Source organism: Rhamphochromis longiceps, linkage group LG8 (genome assembly GCF_057381845.1).
Source record: "Rhamphochromis longiceps isolate RC_006_pf linkage group LG8, R_longiceps_female_GT1.1, whole genome shotgun sequence".
In the NCBI taxonomy this organism is placed as follows: domain Eukaryota; kingdom Metazoa; phylum Chordata; class Actinopteri; order Cichliformes; family Cichlidae; genus Rhamphochromis; species Rhamphochromis longiceps.
Window position 1 is genome coordinate 26,689,487 of NC_140564.1, and position 16,401 is coordinate 26,705,887.

The 16,401-nt window shown below is 44.6% G+C and overlaps 1 protein-coding gene and 1 non-coding gene across 2 annotated transcripts; both read right to left on the reverse strand.

The window, feature by feature from the left end:
* Window positions 1-1,658: 1,658 nt before the first annotated feature.
* Window positions 1,659-15,804, reverse strand: polr3e (polymerase (RNA) III (DNA directed) polypeptide E). Its single transcript, XM_085416793.1, has 21 exons — window positions 15,644-15,804; window positions 14,798-14,902; window positions 11,655-11,705; window positions 11,419-11,496; window positions 11,059-11,174; window positions 10,899-10,981; window positions 10,606-10,713; window positions 9,985-10,034; window positions 9,554-9,673; window positions 9,349-9,434; window positions 9,153-9,197; window positions 8,967-9,058; window positions 8,645-8,765; window positions 8,434-8,515; window positions 8,287-8,346; window positions 7,806-7,963; window positions 7,648-7,709; window positions 7,094-7,554; window positions 4,214-4,291; window positions 3,053-3,175; window positions 1,659-2,973 (listed from the first exon to the last, which is right to left on the reverse strand). Exons 2-21 carry the CDS (start codon window positions 14,834-14,836, stop codon window positions 2,917-2,919), a joined length of 2,070 nt encoding a protein of 689 aa, XP_085272919.1. The 5' UTR covers window positions 14,837-14,902; window positions 15,644-15,804; the 3' UTR covers window positions 1,659-2,916.
* Window positions 15,805-15,967: 163 nt separating this feature from the next.
* Window positions 15,968-16,049, reverse strand: trnal-aag (transfer RNA leucine (anticodon AAG)). Its single transcript has one exon. It is a non-coding gene; the product is annotated as a tRNA-Leu (tRNA).
* Between the last annotated feature and the right edge of the window lie 352 nt (window positions 16,050-16,401).

A 16,401-nucleotide genomic window follows, 5' to 3' on the forward strand; every position in this document is an offset into this window, starting at 1 on the left:
GGTACTTCACGTAATCTTGGTAACCGGCTACGGGGGATCCAGGTTTCAAGCTTGGCCATGATCCTATTTTTCAGGTCAGTTCCTCTCGCACTCAACGATCCTTCTCCTATCGCACTTGGGGCTATGTACCCAATCTCGGGTGGGGGTGATGATATCTCCCCCCTGACCTGGCGTCCTGACTCCTCCTTGCCGTAGCATTTGTGTTGTACCTCGTCAATCTCTAGCTGTGAGAGCAGTCCCTTCTTTCGAATGTTGGAACACTGAGCTACTAGTTGTTTCGCCGTCATTGTGGATGTTGGGTATCGAAGAATCCATAGGTCCCTCATCCTATTCATGTAGCCCCTTCCGCCGGGGTTACTTGCGTAGTAGCATTCCAACAACGCCCTGTTTTCGTCTCTTGCCCACCGATGCCTTCTTGTTCCAGTAGCCCACTTTTCGTCAGGGTGCCCTGGTTCCTCAACACCTGACGCGGACCTTGTTGATCCGGGCGACGTCCGAGCCGGCATGCCTTCATATTTATCTGTCTCGCTCATGTCTGCGGTAGGCTTGCTTAGCATAGGGGGTCTAGCCTTAGGACCCTTACTGGATACAGACGCCCCAGGCAGGAATCGAACTTGCGATCCTCTGTTCCAAAGGCGTGTAGTTTAACCACTACGCTATCCAGCTGAGAGAGAGAGATAGATAGATAGATAGATATAGATAGATAGAGAGATATATACACACACACACACACACACATACATAGACACACTGTGTGTATGTATGTGTGTATCTTTAATGTGTGCCTGCTTCCAGTGTTCACAACTCCTCAGTAAGTAAGTCAGCAAGTATTGGCTGTCCTAAAAGTTGCTACAACTCGCTAAATTACGTCATCGCCTCATTGGCACAATTGCTAATGTCATTGGAACCTACCTACGGTGTAGGAGACAAAAATAACATCGTGGAAGGGACAGAAAGTGAGTGAAAAAACATCCCATTTCCAATTTATTTACAGCTACAAATTACATTTCTTTTACCAATTATTGGCTTTTTTAATGTCACAATCCCAACCCTACTCCTTTATCTGGGCTTGGACCGGCAAAGGTGACCCGAAATAGGAACTCTGGTGGAGTTACTTTGTGTGTGTGTGTGTGTGTGTTTATAAGTAGTAGTTGTGATCCACAAAACAACATAGCAATAAAAGAACTGACTGCGTTACAGTCAGTGCGGGAGCAGCGGCTTCGCTCATGCGCGATTCATTTGCAGTTTGGACGCATAGGTGAAGATCATTCCCAAGAGCCCTTTCAACGTGGGCGTGGCACCCACACTGGACCTCAGCAAGGTCAAAGTGACAGGTGTGGGAGACAGTATGTACCTCAGTGATTGTTTTTGGAAACTATAAAAAACACTATTTTAGTATCCTGCTGGTCATAATAAAGAAAAAAAACATGAGCTTCTGCATATTTTGGAAGAGTTTTGAGGGATAGTAAATGGAGCTAGAAATGACCAAAAACTGCCTCCTTTAAAGACTTACTGTTGTAAAAAAGAAAAAATCAAATGCTCTTTGGATTTTCACGACACTGCACCAGGAGTGATTTGGTACCTAGAAGAAATCCATATACAGCAATGCCTGTTCCACATTTCACAAAAAACTACAGCAATAATGACAAAAGGCATCAAACATTTAAAGTGTTTATTGAGCAAAATAACAAACCAATAAAAAAAAATACTTGGAATATTTGATGATGGAGGAAATCAGATTTGGCCTGAATTTCAGCTCATATGTCCACAAATGCAATGTGTTGGAAATCAAAGCGTTACCTCATATGAAGGGTTGGAGTTTGTCCTGAATGCCTTGTGAGGCAGAGGCACTTTAGACGGAGGCTCAAGATAGCAGCACGTGGCGATAACATGGGCGTATCAGCCGCATCGCCACTTAGGAAGGTCCAGTGTTTGTGTGCTGGACTGGTGTTTGCACAGAGACAGATCTACATTTTATTCCAAATCACATCTTTATTGGTTCTCATCAAGAAATCGGTCACTCAAAGTTCCTCTCAAAGAAAGGAAAATCTGAAACTCTACATTCAGCCAACAAAAACCTCGACATTCATTAAAAAGTTTAGAAATCAGTACTTGTGACTGAATAACAGAAATGTAGGAAACCATATTTGATGAAGCAGCTTTCAGGTCCACGATTGCCAAAGTCATCAGAGATTTCAGTTCATTAATACTTTAGCTTGGTTTGTTTTTTTTCTTACAGTATTCAGCCATATTTTATCTAAGCATTGAACCCTTTAAACCCACCTTCCTCTTTTATGCAATAAATAAAAATATCAAACTCAGCTGATACTCCTTAAAGTCAGATTGGTGAAAGTGTAAAAACTAAGGGAGAATTTTGGTGCCTAAAAGGCCTTAAACAACATTTGCCTTGTTGGTGAAGCAATAAAGTAAAATGTGTTTTTTCTCTGAGGAAATTTCCAAGGAGGGGTGAAGTGAAAGCACTCTGAGCCACAGCTGCTTTCAATTGTAAACAGCAAACTGATGTGGAAAAGGTTTAGCTAAAGAATAATCAGATTTCAGGTCATAAATGCAATAAAACAAACAAACAAACAAAAAAAAAAACCTACCAATAAACCGCAAATATTCATCTTTCTAGTTCTTCATTTTTTTCCTCCCTCTCAGGCTTTCGAGCTGTCAGAGTACGTGGGGAGCTTCAGTCCTCCCACTGAGTCGGGGCGCTCACACGAAGATCAGAAATGCTTCAGCTGAAATGAGAAAAGCTTCTTGTTCTGAGCACAGCTTTGTCCTCTAGTCGCCCACTCTCAGAGCGGGGCGAGCTGCTGTGATTGGCTCTCATCTTTCCACTGCCCTCCTGCGGGACACCTGAGAGTGGATATGATTGGCTGGGGGTGACTGCATGGGGGGAGGCTCCCGGGGTCAGGACTGTATTGTTCCCTTTAGGTACCACATCCCTGCGTGGCTGCTGCAGCACTCCTGAAAACCAGACAACAGGTTAGATCAGTGGACAACATCTGGTTGAAAGGCAGACGTTGAGACTCAGAACTGGGCTCACATTAAGCAGCCGGTCGATGTCAGCTTTAGACACGTCTCCAAGCTCCTGAGCCAGTCTGGCCTGGATTATGTTCCTCCTGACCCGGTAGTTCTTGGTGAACACATCATAGAGCAGCCGGCGGTGCTGCAGGGAGAACAAAACCACACAGAAGTATGAATTCAACTCTGCAGACTGCAGCTGAAACACCTGAAGTGAGCAGACTACCAACATATAACAAGGTGGTAAATACATCAGAGGGTTGCTTGGGCGCACTGGTGGTATAAAAGACATACAGAGCTTCTGGGTCTTAAGTGTGAAACTGCACAGAAGTGCCTTAAACCTTCATTCCTTCTAATGGGCACTGACTTCCAGTCCTATACAAATTTCAAGGAAAACGCCCCTCTGCCCCATGTAATCATGTTTTTAGTTTAATAGACTCAGTCACTCATCTGAGGTCATCTTGCATAAAAGAAAAATATGGTTCACTTTGGGAAATTTTGGTCATATTATGTCTCAGAGAGGAGGCTTATCCTTGGGATTAGCTAATCACTTGTGACTGACAAGACATGAGTACGTGAGCCAAGATGGGGATGGCAGAAAATAAACAAGATACGGTGGCCAAAATGCTAAAACTGATCCCCAAAACAGGATTTTACAAACCAATGGGTGACACAGTGGCTTCACCCATCTTTTATGTACAGTTTGTAGTTAAATCTTAATATCACTAAATCAGCACATTAGGAAATATGGATAAATTGCAAGACTGGGTCAGTAGCAGCTTGTTTTTGTAACTCCTGGCAAAAGAAATGCTTTCACATGTAACAACGCATAAAAGCACAACTTGTTTGATGTAATCGGCTAAATTCAGTGGCTTGTTTTATTTCTCCTTGTTTCCAAATGCTGTGCTGAGCTAACTAAGTAGTGGCTATATGATATTTATTGGTCCCTTTTTAATTCTGCACTAGCGTTTTAAATAAATTAGCAATGCCACACACTGATTGACCAAAGCAAGTCTATGTCAGAAATCGAAGAAAACACTTCACAGAACTGCATCTTACTTTAGTGTTGCAGTCAGACGCAATCGTGGCCCACACTGAAACATCACTGATTCATTAAAAAATAATAATAATAAATTATTTTTTAAAATTCTTGTGAAGTTCAGCGATTGCTGTGAGTGTTTACCTTGTCGAAGTCCTCTCCGGTCTCCCACAAGCCAAACACCTTTTGTTCATCTGGGGCTGCTTTGGTCTGAGCAGGAAACTGAAGTTAGAGGGAAACAGAAATGTTAGGCAGGAGGATTTGATCCTTAAACCTGCTCTTAGCTCAACTGCCTGCTCAGACGGAGTCTTCTGAGATTATCTGGACTGTGTGGAGTGCTACACTCTGTAGCTGAAAAAATGAAACAACAGTTCCTCTAATGATCACCTGAGTCTGGCTTCACAAACTAGCAAAACACAAATACAGAAGCTTCAAAGTGCAAACTGCAGAGACCAGCGGGTGGCTGTGTCCATCTTTGTGTACAGTCTATGTTTCAGCCATGATCTGAGTATCATGTTATGAAACAGTGTTGTTTTTCCTCATCATTTTGGTTTGAACTTTGAAAATTCTCACATCACTCTTTGACATATTTAAACAAACTAATTTGAATATGATGAATATGTAGCCAAAGGGGCAACACTTCCTGGTTTCTTTGCAGAGTACTAACGAATCATGTTGGATCAGGCTTTGGTTGTATGCAAGTGAGCACTTTGTGTGGAGGGCAAAGGAAGAGCTGCAATTGCCAAATAGCATCATAAAAACATCTGCTACTAACTGCTCTAACTACTCTTTGTTTCTTATTCTTATCTGCATTTTTAAAGAAACAAAGTCTTGGCCCAGATTACTCAAAACTACTCTTGCTGCTCATAAACCCCTGAAAATGTTGTCATCACCCTCAGAGTCTAAGTCTAGATTCTCTGTGGGTCAACAATAGGTGAGACGAGATGAGTTCAACTGTAGCTAGACACTGGTTTACAGATTGTTGCAGCTTTAAACAAAGTCTCTAGTTAATAGCCAAATGTCCCATTAAAAACCATTTTAGCAGCATGGTTCAGTCACATGTTGTTTGCTGAGTTTATATAAACTTCTCTCTGCGGTGCTGATGTTCCTCACAGATTGATCATATGCTGAAAGACTAAATTCAGTGGTCGGGCTCAAGTCAGGCCCGAGGCCCTTTACAGCATGTTCTCCTACTCGCTCGCTCTGCTGTCCTGTCTCCTCTTCACTGCACTAACTACTAAAGACCCAAACACCTAAAAATAATAATAAAGAAAAAAACCTCTTTATAGTAGCTCAAAAACAAAAATGAGGGAGGCGCCATCTAGTGGCACTATTCTGCAATTGCACTTTGCAAGAAAACTGCCTCTCTTATACACTCAACAAAAATATAAACGCAACACCTTTGTTACTGCTCCCATTCCCCATGGGATGGACGTAGAGACCTAAAATTCATTCCAGATACACAATATAACCATCCCTCCCAAACAGTGGTCACAAATCAGTCCAAATGTGTGGTAGTGGGCACATCTGCTATATTGAGATAATCCATCCCACCTCACAGGTGTGCCACATCAGGATGCTGATCTGACATCATGAGTAGTGCACAGGTGTACCTCAGACTGCCCACAACAAAAGGCCACCCTGGAATGTGCAGTTTTTTGCGCTATTGGGGGTCTGGGGACCCAGAACCGGTCAGTATCTGGTGTGACCACCATTTGCCTCATGCAGTGCAACACATCGTCGCATGGAGTCTTATCAGATTGTCAATTGTGGCCTGTGGAATGTTGGTCCACTCCACTTCAATGGCTGTGCGAGGTTGTTGGATATTCGTGGGAACTGGTACACGCTGTCGTATACGCCGGTCAAGCACATCCCGAACATGCTCAATGGGTGACATGTCCGGTGAGTATGCTGGCCATGCAAGAACTGGGACATTCTCAGCTGCCATCTGCCCTGAACAATGTGAACCATGATTCATCCGTGAAGCGCACACCTCTCCAACGTGCCAGACGCCATCGAATGTGAGCATTTGCCCACACAAGTCTGTTACGGCGACGAGCTGGAGTCAGGTCAAGACCCCGATGAGGACGACGGGCATGCAGTTGAGCGTCCCTGAGACGGTTTCTGACAGTTTGTGCAGAAATTGTTTGGTTGTGCAAACCAATTGTTCCAGCAGCTGTCTGGGTGGCTGGTCTCAGACGATCTTGGAGGTGAACCTGCTGGATGTGGAGGTCCTGGGCTGGTGTGGTTACACGAGGTCTGCGGTTGTGAGGCCGGTTGGATGTGCTGCCATATTCTCTGAAACGCCTGTGGAGACGGCTTATGGTTGAGAAATGAACATTCAATGCACGGGCGACAGATCTGGTTGACATTCCTGCTGTCAGCATGCCAATTGCACGCTCCCTCATTGCTTGTGGCATCTGTGGCATTTTGCTGTGAGACAAAACTGCACATTCCAGGGTGGCCTTTTGTTGTGGGCAGTCTGAGGTACACCTGTGCACTACTCATGATGTCAGATCAGCATCCTGATGTGGCACACCTGTGAGGTGGGATGGATTATCTCAATATAGCAGATGTGCCCACTACCACACATTTGGACTGATTTGTGACCACTGTTTGGGAGGGATGGTTATATTGTGTATCTGGAATGAATTTTAGGTCTCTACGTCCATCCCATGGGGAATGGGAGCAGTAACAAAGGTGTTGCGTTTATATTTTTGTTGAGTGTATATCATTAGGCCTGAGAATGCCTCGGGATCCTCTAGGAGGAGCTGCGAAGCACTGATGGGGAGAAGGATGTGTGGGATATCCTGCTTAGTCTGCCTCCAGCACAACCAAACTGTGTTTAAGAGGAAGATGATGGATGGTTAGAAGTTATTATGTAGATGTTTAGATAAAAGTCCACTAAACCAGACTCCAGATGTTCGGATTAGCCATTTCTACTCTTGCACAGCAACAGCCAAAACATTTCTGTGATAATTTTGTGCATTTCATTCCAATAAACGACATACAAAAAAGACTCACAGGCACCATTATCTGTTTGCACTGTTGGCTGAGCAGTATGGCGTCCTGTAGCATGTGATCTGAGATGGAGTGGAAGACGCTCCGGCCGACCGGTATGGACGCCACGTGGAGGTTAAACAGCCTCTTCAGCTCATTCAACGTGATCACAAAATGCTTCCGGAAAGTCTTTATCACAAAGTCCTGCAGCTCCGGGGACGCCGTGTTGGCGGGACTCCCTCCGTTGGTGTGATCAAAGTCGGGGGAGGTGGCACTGGGGTAACCATTGAGAGAACCGTTGGGGATTGAGGAGGAGCAGGATGTGTCCATTGGCTCGTCTTCACTGTTGCTGACGGGCTCCTGTTTGATGTGGATGCTGCTTCCTGCGCGTCTGTCCTCCAGGTCCTTCTGCAGAGTCGACTGGTTTTCTTGCACTCGCTCCTGAGCCATCTTCAGACGCTGTTGCCCGCTGATGTGGACAGGATCTAGAAAACACCGCATAGATCACTTGAATAAGCTCCGCAGAGTATACCGATATCATTTCAGGGGTGTTTGACAAAATGTAACTCAGTACAAACCAGGCTGAGCGGACTTCTTTGGCACAAAGTCTTCTTTAGAGAAATTAAACACCTTTTCCAGCCTTCGGGAAAATAAACAAGCCAGATTATTCCACTGCAGCAAAAACATTTAATAGTGCTAAACTACTGATGTGCTGCCCTTTCAACGTGTCGCTTACTTGCTCTGGATGCCAAGCCACAACATGTTCTGCCTGTGGGCAACATCTGGGTGTTTCTTAATAAAGTCTACATCAGTAGGCAACAGGAACTCCCAGCCCCGGTTTGCCCGAGGAGCTGCCACATGTTCCAGGAACTCTTTCACGTCTTCTGGGGGAAGCTGAAGGAAGAAGGAGGAAGGTGTTAGCTCTCTTTACCTGAATATACCGAACAACTTCAGCTTCCAGGTCACAAATGCAAAAGAAAGCAATACACTGAGGGACATTAAAGACCCAACAACAGCATCCTTCCACATCCTGATTGTCGAGGATGCAACACAACTTAAAGGACTAATTCAAAGTGCAATGAACCTCTAATTAAAAATAAATAAATAAAAAACGCAGCCTAAGCAATTAACTTTGCACAGCTACTTCTCCTGAGCCATTTCGGTTACTAACAAACAGAAACATTGAATCAAGCATCTCATTTTGGTCTTGTCCTTACTTTGATGATTGATGCAATCTCCTTTCTCATCACAGAGCGCTCCAGAGTGAACCTCCACATCTACGAAATGAAAAGATGACTTAAACTGTGCCTGTCAAGCATTATGCTGTAGCTTAATTAAAGGAGGAACAACTGAGAGAAGCTCACCACAAAGTCTCTGCCACGACAGAGCACCTCAGCAGGAACACCACTGTGAGCACTGAAGGTGTTTTTGGGATACAGAACATCACTGTGGAGGAAAATTTAAAACCCACATCAGTCATTTCCCACTCAATATAAAAACATGGAATTAGACAAGACCTGCTTGACCTGTGGTTCATTTTAACGTTTCAGTTAGATAAAAGATTCCTGGTCTTACCTCTTGATAACCCAGTTCCCCTGAACCAGCAGCGCCACCTGTTGGATGCAGCGCAGCACTGAGGTCGAGTCTGTGCCAGACGCGAGCAGGCCCATCAAATTAGCAAATGGCATTACCTTCACTGGAGAGGAGAGACAGCGAAATGAATGGTAGGATGATGATGTTGCCGTTTATGCTTTAGTGCCCCCACGTGGTACAAAGAAAAACCGCACAGGAAATGTTGAGTGCCATGGATGTTTGCATGTGTGTTAAAAAATAATAATAACAATACATTGTAAAAAAATTAATTAAAAAAAAGCTGTTCTTTATCATGTTATCCTACCATTCTTCATCAGAGTCTTGACTTGCTCTCCGAGTGGCAGAGTGCGGAGCTGGGCCATAGAGAGCACATTACTGGGACCCACAGGCTTCACCCTGACAGAGAGGAAAGCAAGTTAATGATACGATTCACAGACTGTCACTGAGTTGGCATGCAGATGTACGTGCCAGAAGAGAGGGGCACACTTACACTTTCTCCTCTGCAAGAGGCGGCATCAACATCGCCAGATACTCCCTGAGAAAATGAGAGAGGAGAACAGAACAGCAGCAGAACTAAAACTGCATCAACATACAGCTCATCAGTGCCTAAGAAATAAACTACACATCCAGTTTAATTCAGATAATAAAAAAGCACAAGTATCAAGAAGTTATTTATTTGTACTCACTTTGGAGTTTTGACCAGTTCAGAGTTCTCCGAGGCATCCACTGACTGACAGAACAGGTACTGCCTTTCATGCTCCGAGCGCCCGCCCTGAATTCGATATTGCAAACACAAACTGCTTTATGATGATGCATAACCAGCACAAATCTCATAACGTCAGCGCTCATGAAAGGAGACAAATTCATCCCAATGGTGAGTACTCCCTCTACCTTGACTCCGTGATAGGTCAGGTGAACCCAGGGCTCCTCCGCCTGCTTCTTCTGAAGGAACTCGTATGACTGGATCCTCCTCTGTCTGGCCTGCTCCGACTCGGGACGAGCAAACCTCACCTGGAGCACGAGCAGGAGAACTTAAATCAGTGTAATTATGATAATGGATTGCATTTTCACTATTCATTCACTCTCACATTCACACACTGGTGGAGGCAAGCTACAGTTGTAGCCAGACTGGACAGACTGACAGAAGCAAGGCTGCCAACACCAGTAGGCGGTAGGGTAAAGTGTCTTTACCCTGGTCTTTACCAAGGACACAACGACCAGGACAGACAGCCCAGTAACCTTCCGGTTACAGATACGCTTCCCAACCCCCTGAGCCACGGTCGCCTGAGCTTGACCGTAAGTGTTTGTGTTTAAGCATTTACCGTAATAGCCTTGGCTTCCTCCTCAGCTTCATCCTGGGAGGAGTCTCCACCTGTACACACAAGACTCTGGTCAAATAACTGTAATCATACCTGCTCCTACCATGATGTCTGAGGAAACATCTAAAAATAAACATATAACATGCTTTAAAGCAGGGATGGGGAATTAATTTCTCCAAGGGGCAAATATTAAAAAACTGGGACTGTTGTGGAGGTCCACACCAATAAACCCTCCACAACAGTCCCAGTTTCTTATAACTGCCACTTGGAAAAATGTAAAGAAGAGCTACAAACTCATTTTATTCATTCTTAACTTCAGTAAGGATGACATTTGGCAGCCTCCCTTGTACCCTAATAGAAAAGTGTAAAACCTCAGTGAAGAGTTTCTGGGGTTTTCCCCAAGGCTGGCTGCACAGGCAGAAACTATCCTCACTAACATCTGATGCACACACACAGTCATTTTGTTCTGTAAGCAGGCATGGAATACGACAAAAATCACTCAGTTCAGGAAAGATCAAGGTTTTCTAGGAGTAAACGATTAAGGTTTTCAAACAAAAGATAAACTGTGTATACTAAATAATCCTTCTCAGAATTTAATCTGGAAAACAAGAAAAGCAGGCACACCTTCATTGGCCGCCTCCCTCTCTCTGGTTTTGTTGTCGGCCTTGTCCAGGTAAGAGAAGCTGGGCCTCATCTGAAGAATTCCAGTCAGAGGTGTGACGTGAAGCTCACCTGTTAACGCCATCAATAAAACAACCAGGTCATAAATCCTACTCTGATTGGAGTGGACTCATCATAATATGTGTGGTTCAATGGCTGATTGTTTTTATCTTTTGGTGCGAGGTCACAAAGCCAAAACACAAACATGGTGCCACAATGTACTATACGGGCTGCTGAACCCGTTAATCAGGTCAGACCTTTGCGAAACACAGCAGCTGCGTATCTGGAGGTGTTGGTGGTGGCCTGGATGGAGGAGAAGGTCTGCTTGTCCATCATTTTACTAGAAAGGGGGAAAAAACTGGTCAGACCAGAAGCAGGACCTGAATCAAAGAAGAATGTATAAATCAAAGAACATACGCAGAGTAGGTGTTGGTTTCGTCATAACCCGTGCCGTCCACATTTAGGGCGATTTGCTCTCCTTTACTGCGACAGTAGTTTGGACTCACTGTGTCCATGGATATTTCCAGCTCCACCTGTATAAGGAGCCGTACATAAATGATAAACAACTACAAACACCCGATTTAATGACTTTCAACATTTCTGAAAACTTGTAATACAAAAAATCTTATCTTATAATTTAACCTGATGTAACCAATTAACTTGAGAAATTGGTGATATCCAATACTTTAATATTTCCTCCTATTCACACATCTCCCCTGAAACAGAAACACATTTTCAACAAAACACAAAATACATCAACATCAAGTTTCTGATTACCCTTTGCTGCTTGGGTTTGATCTTAGCCGCCAAGTGGGTGACATCATCATAGGTCATGGTGGCTGGTCGCACAGGGTACTGCATCAGGGGAAAGCGGTGAACTCAATTAATGACTCTTTGAACATTAAACATCAATCACACCCCAGACGGTCCAGATAAGTTAGAGAAACTGCTCACATGTGGGCTCGTGAGGTCGTGCTCATCAGTGCACGGGTACTACAAAGGGAAAAGCTCACCTGGAAAAGATACAGCTTATCTGCGAGGCTTTTGGCGAGGTACACGTCGATCTAGAAAAAACACAAACATAGATCAAAGTCAAACAGGCTGACGTCAGGAGCCAACAGCCAAACCAGACTTTCCTCCAAAGTTCCCGAACTCAGGGTCATAGCAGGGTGAGAGGTTGGGTACACCCTGGACAGGTCGCCAGTCTGTCGCAGGGCTAACACAGAGAGACAGACAAGTAGGGCTGCAGCATTTGAATATTTAAGTAATTCAGTTTGCCTGTCGACTCAGAAATCGAATGAAACTCACAACACACCTGGCAGAACATCATGTTATTTAGCTCGTCATATTCCAGCCACAGAAATTCTTTTGTCCATGAAACCAAAAAAGCTGCGCTTTCTTTTTGCCTCATAGTCTGATTTGTCATAACTGTTCCGTTTTGTGGTCGGCATTTCTTTGACTGCCCCTTCTTCACCCTGACCTCTCTTATTTGGCTGAGCAGAACTAAAATACCGGCGTAAATCCTGCTGCTTTTACACACGCACTCACATAACGCTCAGCGATTCTCTGCGCGATCAACCTCTCACATGTTTAAGCTTGCTGCGGGAGATTTCACTTGTCACGTTTGAATAGTAAGCTAATGAGTGATAAGACGATGTCAGAGGAATTGGTGCGCAAATTATCGTTACTCACCAATCAGTGCTGTCGCTCTCTACACACCGTTCACGCGATCGCAAAGTAAAGTGAAAGCATAAAACAAGCGCAAATTCAAACGTGATTTCAATGTCACATATTGACAGTGGCTCATCGATGTCAATGACAGAATTACCCAGCTACATTTTCGAAAGAATGCAAAAGCATTGACATATATTTTTCCTTCCTATGATAGCCCGACGGGCAGGGCTGAGATAGATTTTGGTAGCCCGACTGGAAAAAATCGCTAGCACTGGGACGTCGAGCTAGCAATTTTGCGAGCCCTGTTTTTTTCTTTGATTCTAAACATTTTGTTAGGAGAGCCTTTAAATAAATATGGCTTAGTACACCCCATGCCCTCTTTAGATTCACCTCTGTGTGCTGCAGGTATCACTGCAATACAAAGTATTAAAGTTGTCTTCAGACTTCGTTAGCAGTTAATCCGCATAATTTAATGTAACGCCTGTAGCCTCTTTGTGGTGCGTTTATGTAGACAGAGACAGCGTGTCTTTGGGCTGTGGGTCGAGCACTCTGAGAGAACATGCAAAACCCACAGAAAGATACTAAATTCGAACTCATGACCTTCTTGCTGAGAGGCAGGAGTGCCTCACAACTAACCACCGTGCCACCAAGTAAATAATAGATTATTAAAATCAGCCGTGTCTCCACTTAGTTCAAACAAATCTTTTTCCTGCTGAAAAATCAGCTGCCAGAAGTAGTCAAGCCATGATCACTAAGCAGTTAATGAACTGTGTCCCTGTCAAGTTGAAAGGCACTGTAGAACCTTCAGCACCAATTACTAAAGTACATATTTAAAGTCATTAAATATGTATGCTGTACAATCATTCCACCCTGGAAAATGATCACTTCAAAGAAATAATTAAAAGCCAAAAATTGCCAATGACGACTATATGTAAAATTCACACTACAACTATGAGTATAAACGCTGATATTTGCTGCCAGGTGATTTCATTACCTATGCAGTTTGCATACAGAGCCAACAGGTCTGTAGATGACGCCATCAACATGGCCCTACACTTCATCCTGCAGCATCTGGACTCCCCAGGAACCTACGCCAGGATCCTGTTTGTGGACTTCAGCTCTGCCTTCAACACCATCCTTCCAGACCATCTCCGAGACAAGCTTTCCCAGATGAATGTGCCTGATCCCATCTGCCGGTGGATCACTGACTTCCTGACGGACAGGAAGCAGCATGTGAGGCTGGGAAAGAATGTCTCGGACTCCCGGACCATCAGCACCGGCTCCCCTCAGGGCTGTGTTCTTTCTCCTCTGCTCTTCTCCCTGTACACCAACTGCTGCACCTCCACCCACCAGTCTGTCAAGCTAATCAAGTTTGCAGATGACACCACCGTTATCGGACTCATCTCGGACGGGGATGAGTCTGCCTACAGGAGGGAGGTTGAACGTCTGGTGTCCTGGTGCAGCCACAACAACCTGGTGCTGAATGCCCAGAAGACAGTGGAGATTATTGTGGACTTCAGGAAGCACACAGCTCCACTCCCCCCCATCATCCTGACTGACACCCCCATCACCTCTGTGGACTCGTTCCGCTTCCTGGGTACCACCATCACCCAGGACCTGAAGTGGGAGCCCACCATCACTTCCGTCATTAAGAAAGCCCAGCAGAGGATGTACTTCCTGAGGCAGCTGAAGAAATTCAACCTGCCAACACGGACGATGATGCAGTTCTACACTGCAATCATCGAGTCCATCCTCACCTCCTCCATCACCGTGTGGTACGCTGGAGCCACTATCAGGGACAAACAGAGACTGCAGCGTGTTGTGCGCTCTGCTGAGAAGGTGATTGGCTGCAGACTCCCATCTCTGCAGGACCTGTACACCTCCAGGACACTGCGGCGTGCAGCTCGGATCTCAGCTGACCCTTCTCACCCTGGACACAGTCTGTTTGACCTGCTCCCCTCAGGCAGGAGGCTCCGGTCCATTCGCACCAGAACCTCTCGCCATAAGAACAGTTTCTTCCCCTCTGCTGTCGGACACATGAACAATAACCGTATGACTGTTCCCACCACTAACACATGACCCTACGCTGTGTCACTGCATCATTCCATGTTTGGCACTGATCACCACCTGCACTCATGTATATATCATGTATATATCTATCCACTTAGCACTTTTAATTCTTATTCTTATTTTTATATTTTTATGACAGTATGTTTGCACTGAAGCACCGCAGCAATTTCCTAATGTTGTAAACCTGCTCAACATTTGGCAATAAAACCCTTTCTGATTCTGATTCTGTTAATACACCTAACAGAGACTATGCATGGAAAACACCTGGGAACTGTTTACTTCCCGTGAGGCTGTTCACACTGATAAACGCAGAACAGCAATAAAAGGTGCACAGGGCAGAAAAAATGCTGTATCATACTTTATTAGGTCAGTGAGACGTGTAATATCCTTTCACTTAAGGCTGTAAACATACCTCCTCTATAATGGGGTCGTCATCATCACCGCTGGCCATGTTGATGTGATCAGAGCAAGAAGGTGAGATGGGCAAATCTTGGGGGAGAGGGGAAGGGGGTGCAACCTGGAAAAATAAAAAACAAACTGGGTCACAGGAGCTAAATGTCCGGCTGCACACTCCTGTTACTGTTATGGAGTGGCTACACCCAGGCAGGCAACAAAGGCACCAGATGACAGGAACTTAGTGATCCTGCACATCACAGTTACATCACAGTTCAATCAGGAGGTGTCAGTATTGGTAATAGCCGATACTCTTCAATTAACTCAACAAGTAAACCATAAGATGCTAAAGTAGTCAACTTCCTATGGTGATTGTGCCGCCTGTCATGTGAAGCTTTCACGGACACACGTAAAATCCACATGATGCAACACAGCAGTAAAAGACTCCTCCTCGTGGAAACATAACCCTATCAAACACTGTGTCAAGCTAATAAAAAAAAAAAGTATGACGCCAATTTACTGGCTGCCTATATAGAGTGTTTATGGTTAAGTTAGCTCCATTAGCAGCAAACCCTGCGAGCATTTATCACAGGGCCTACACAACACAGCGGGTGCTTTTTTTTTTATTCCTATGTAAAAACAACACCAATATAAAGAAGATAGGATACACAGCACTAAGCTGAAGATGTCTGTTTCCTGTAAACAAACGTACAAGCAACAATATTAGCTACCAAGGCGGTAGCTAGCAAATGTAGCCTAGCGTGAGCTAGCTTAGCATGGCGTGCTTAGTTAAAATAACACAGATTCAATCAGCGGGCCTGATTTTAACTCTTCTTTATGTAAGAATAGCAGATTCCTCCCTCACCTGCACACTTCACCGTTCAGCTTTAGCTATCTCATCCGGGTGTAGCTAGCCCAGGAACGTGGTGCGGAGAGCTGCTGCTGAAGTGGAGTTTAACTCAAGACAGCTGTAGTCTACTGCTGCTGTGATACCATGTTGACTCTGCTCCACACAGACACGTGGGGAGGAGCCCGCGCCCATAATGCACAGCGAGTCCGCTTGTGTCATTATTTTAGTACGCTGTTCATTCATAACCAACTACCCCTAGGTATTACCTAGGTATTACTTGTGGACAATTTAAGTTTTCAGATAAAATTGTTTCGCGAATAGAACGGGAAAAACATATTCTGGCAGCGGTGGGATTCGAACCCACGCCCCCGAAGAGACTGGAGCCTTAATCCAGCGCCTTAGACCGCTCGGCCACGCTACCGTTGTGATACAATACATTGAAACAGAGGCTAATAGCAAATATAAAGCCTCCTGACTATAAAGTTTGGGTTGTACCCGTTTTAAATGGACTTCAGACAAAAATGATGTAATATGAAATCCAAGGACATGCAAAATATACCCTGAAGTCTCCTGGGAAATTAAAAATTGTGTTTTTTATTATTGCACTTCTATTAAGTTCGTTTTTTGAGACTGCAGCAGCAAATACAGGATAAACGTGTCCTCAATAGACAGAGAGGAGCCGTTACAGACTTTAACTTCAAATCACGTCTGCAGCACAGAGTCAGCCTTGCTAATCAGCTTCCTAGTGTGAGTGGAGCTGCTGTTAAGACAGA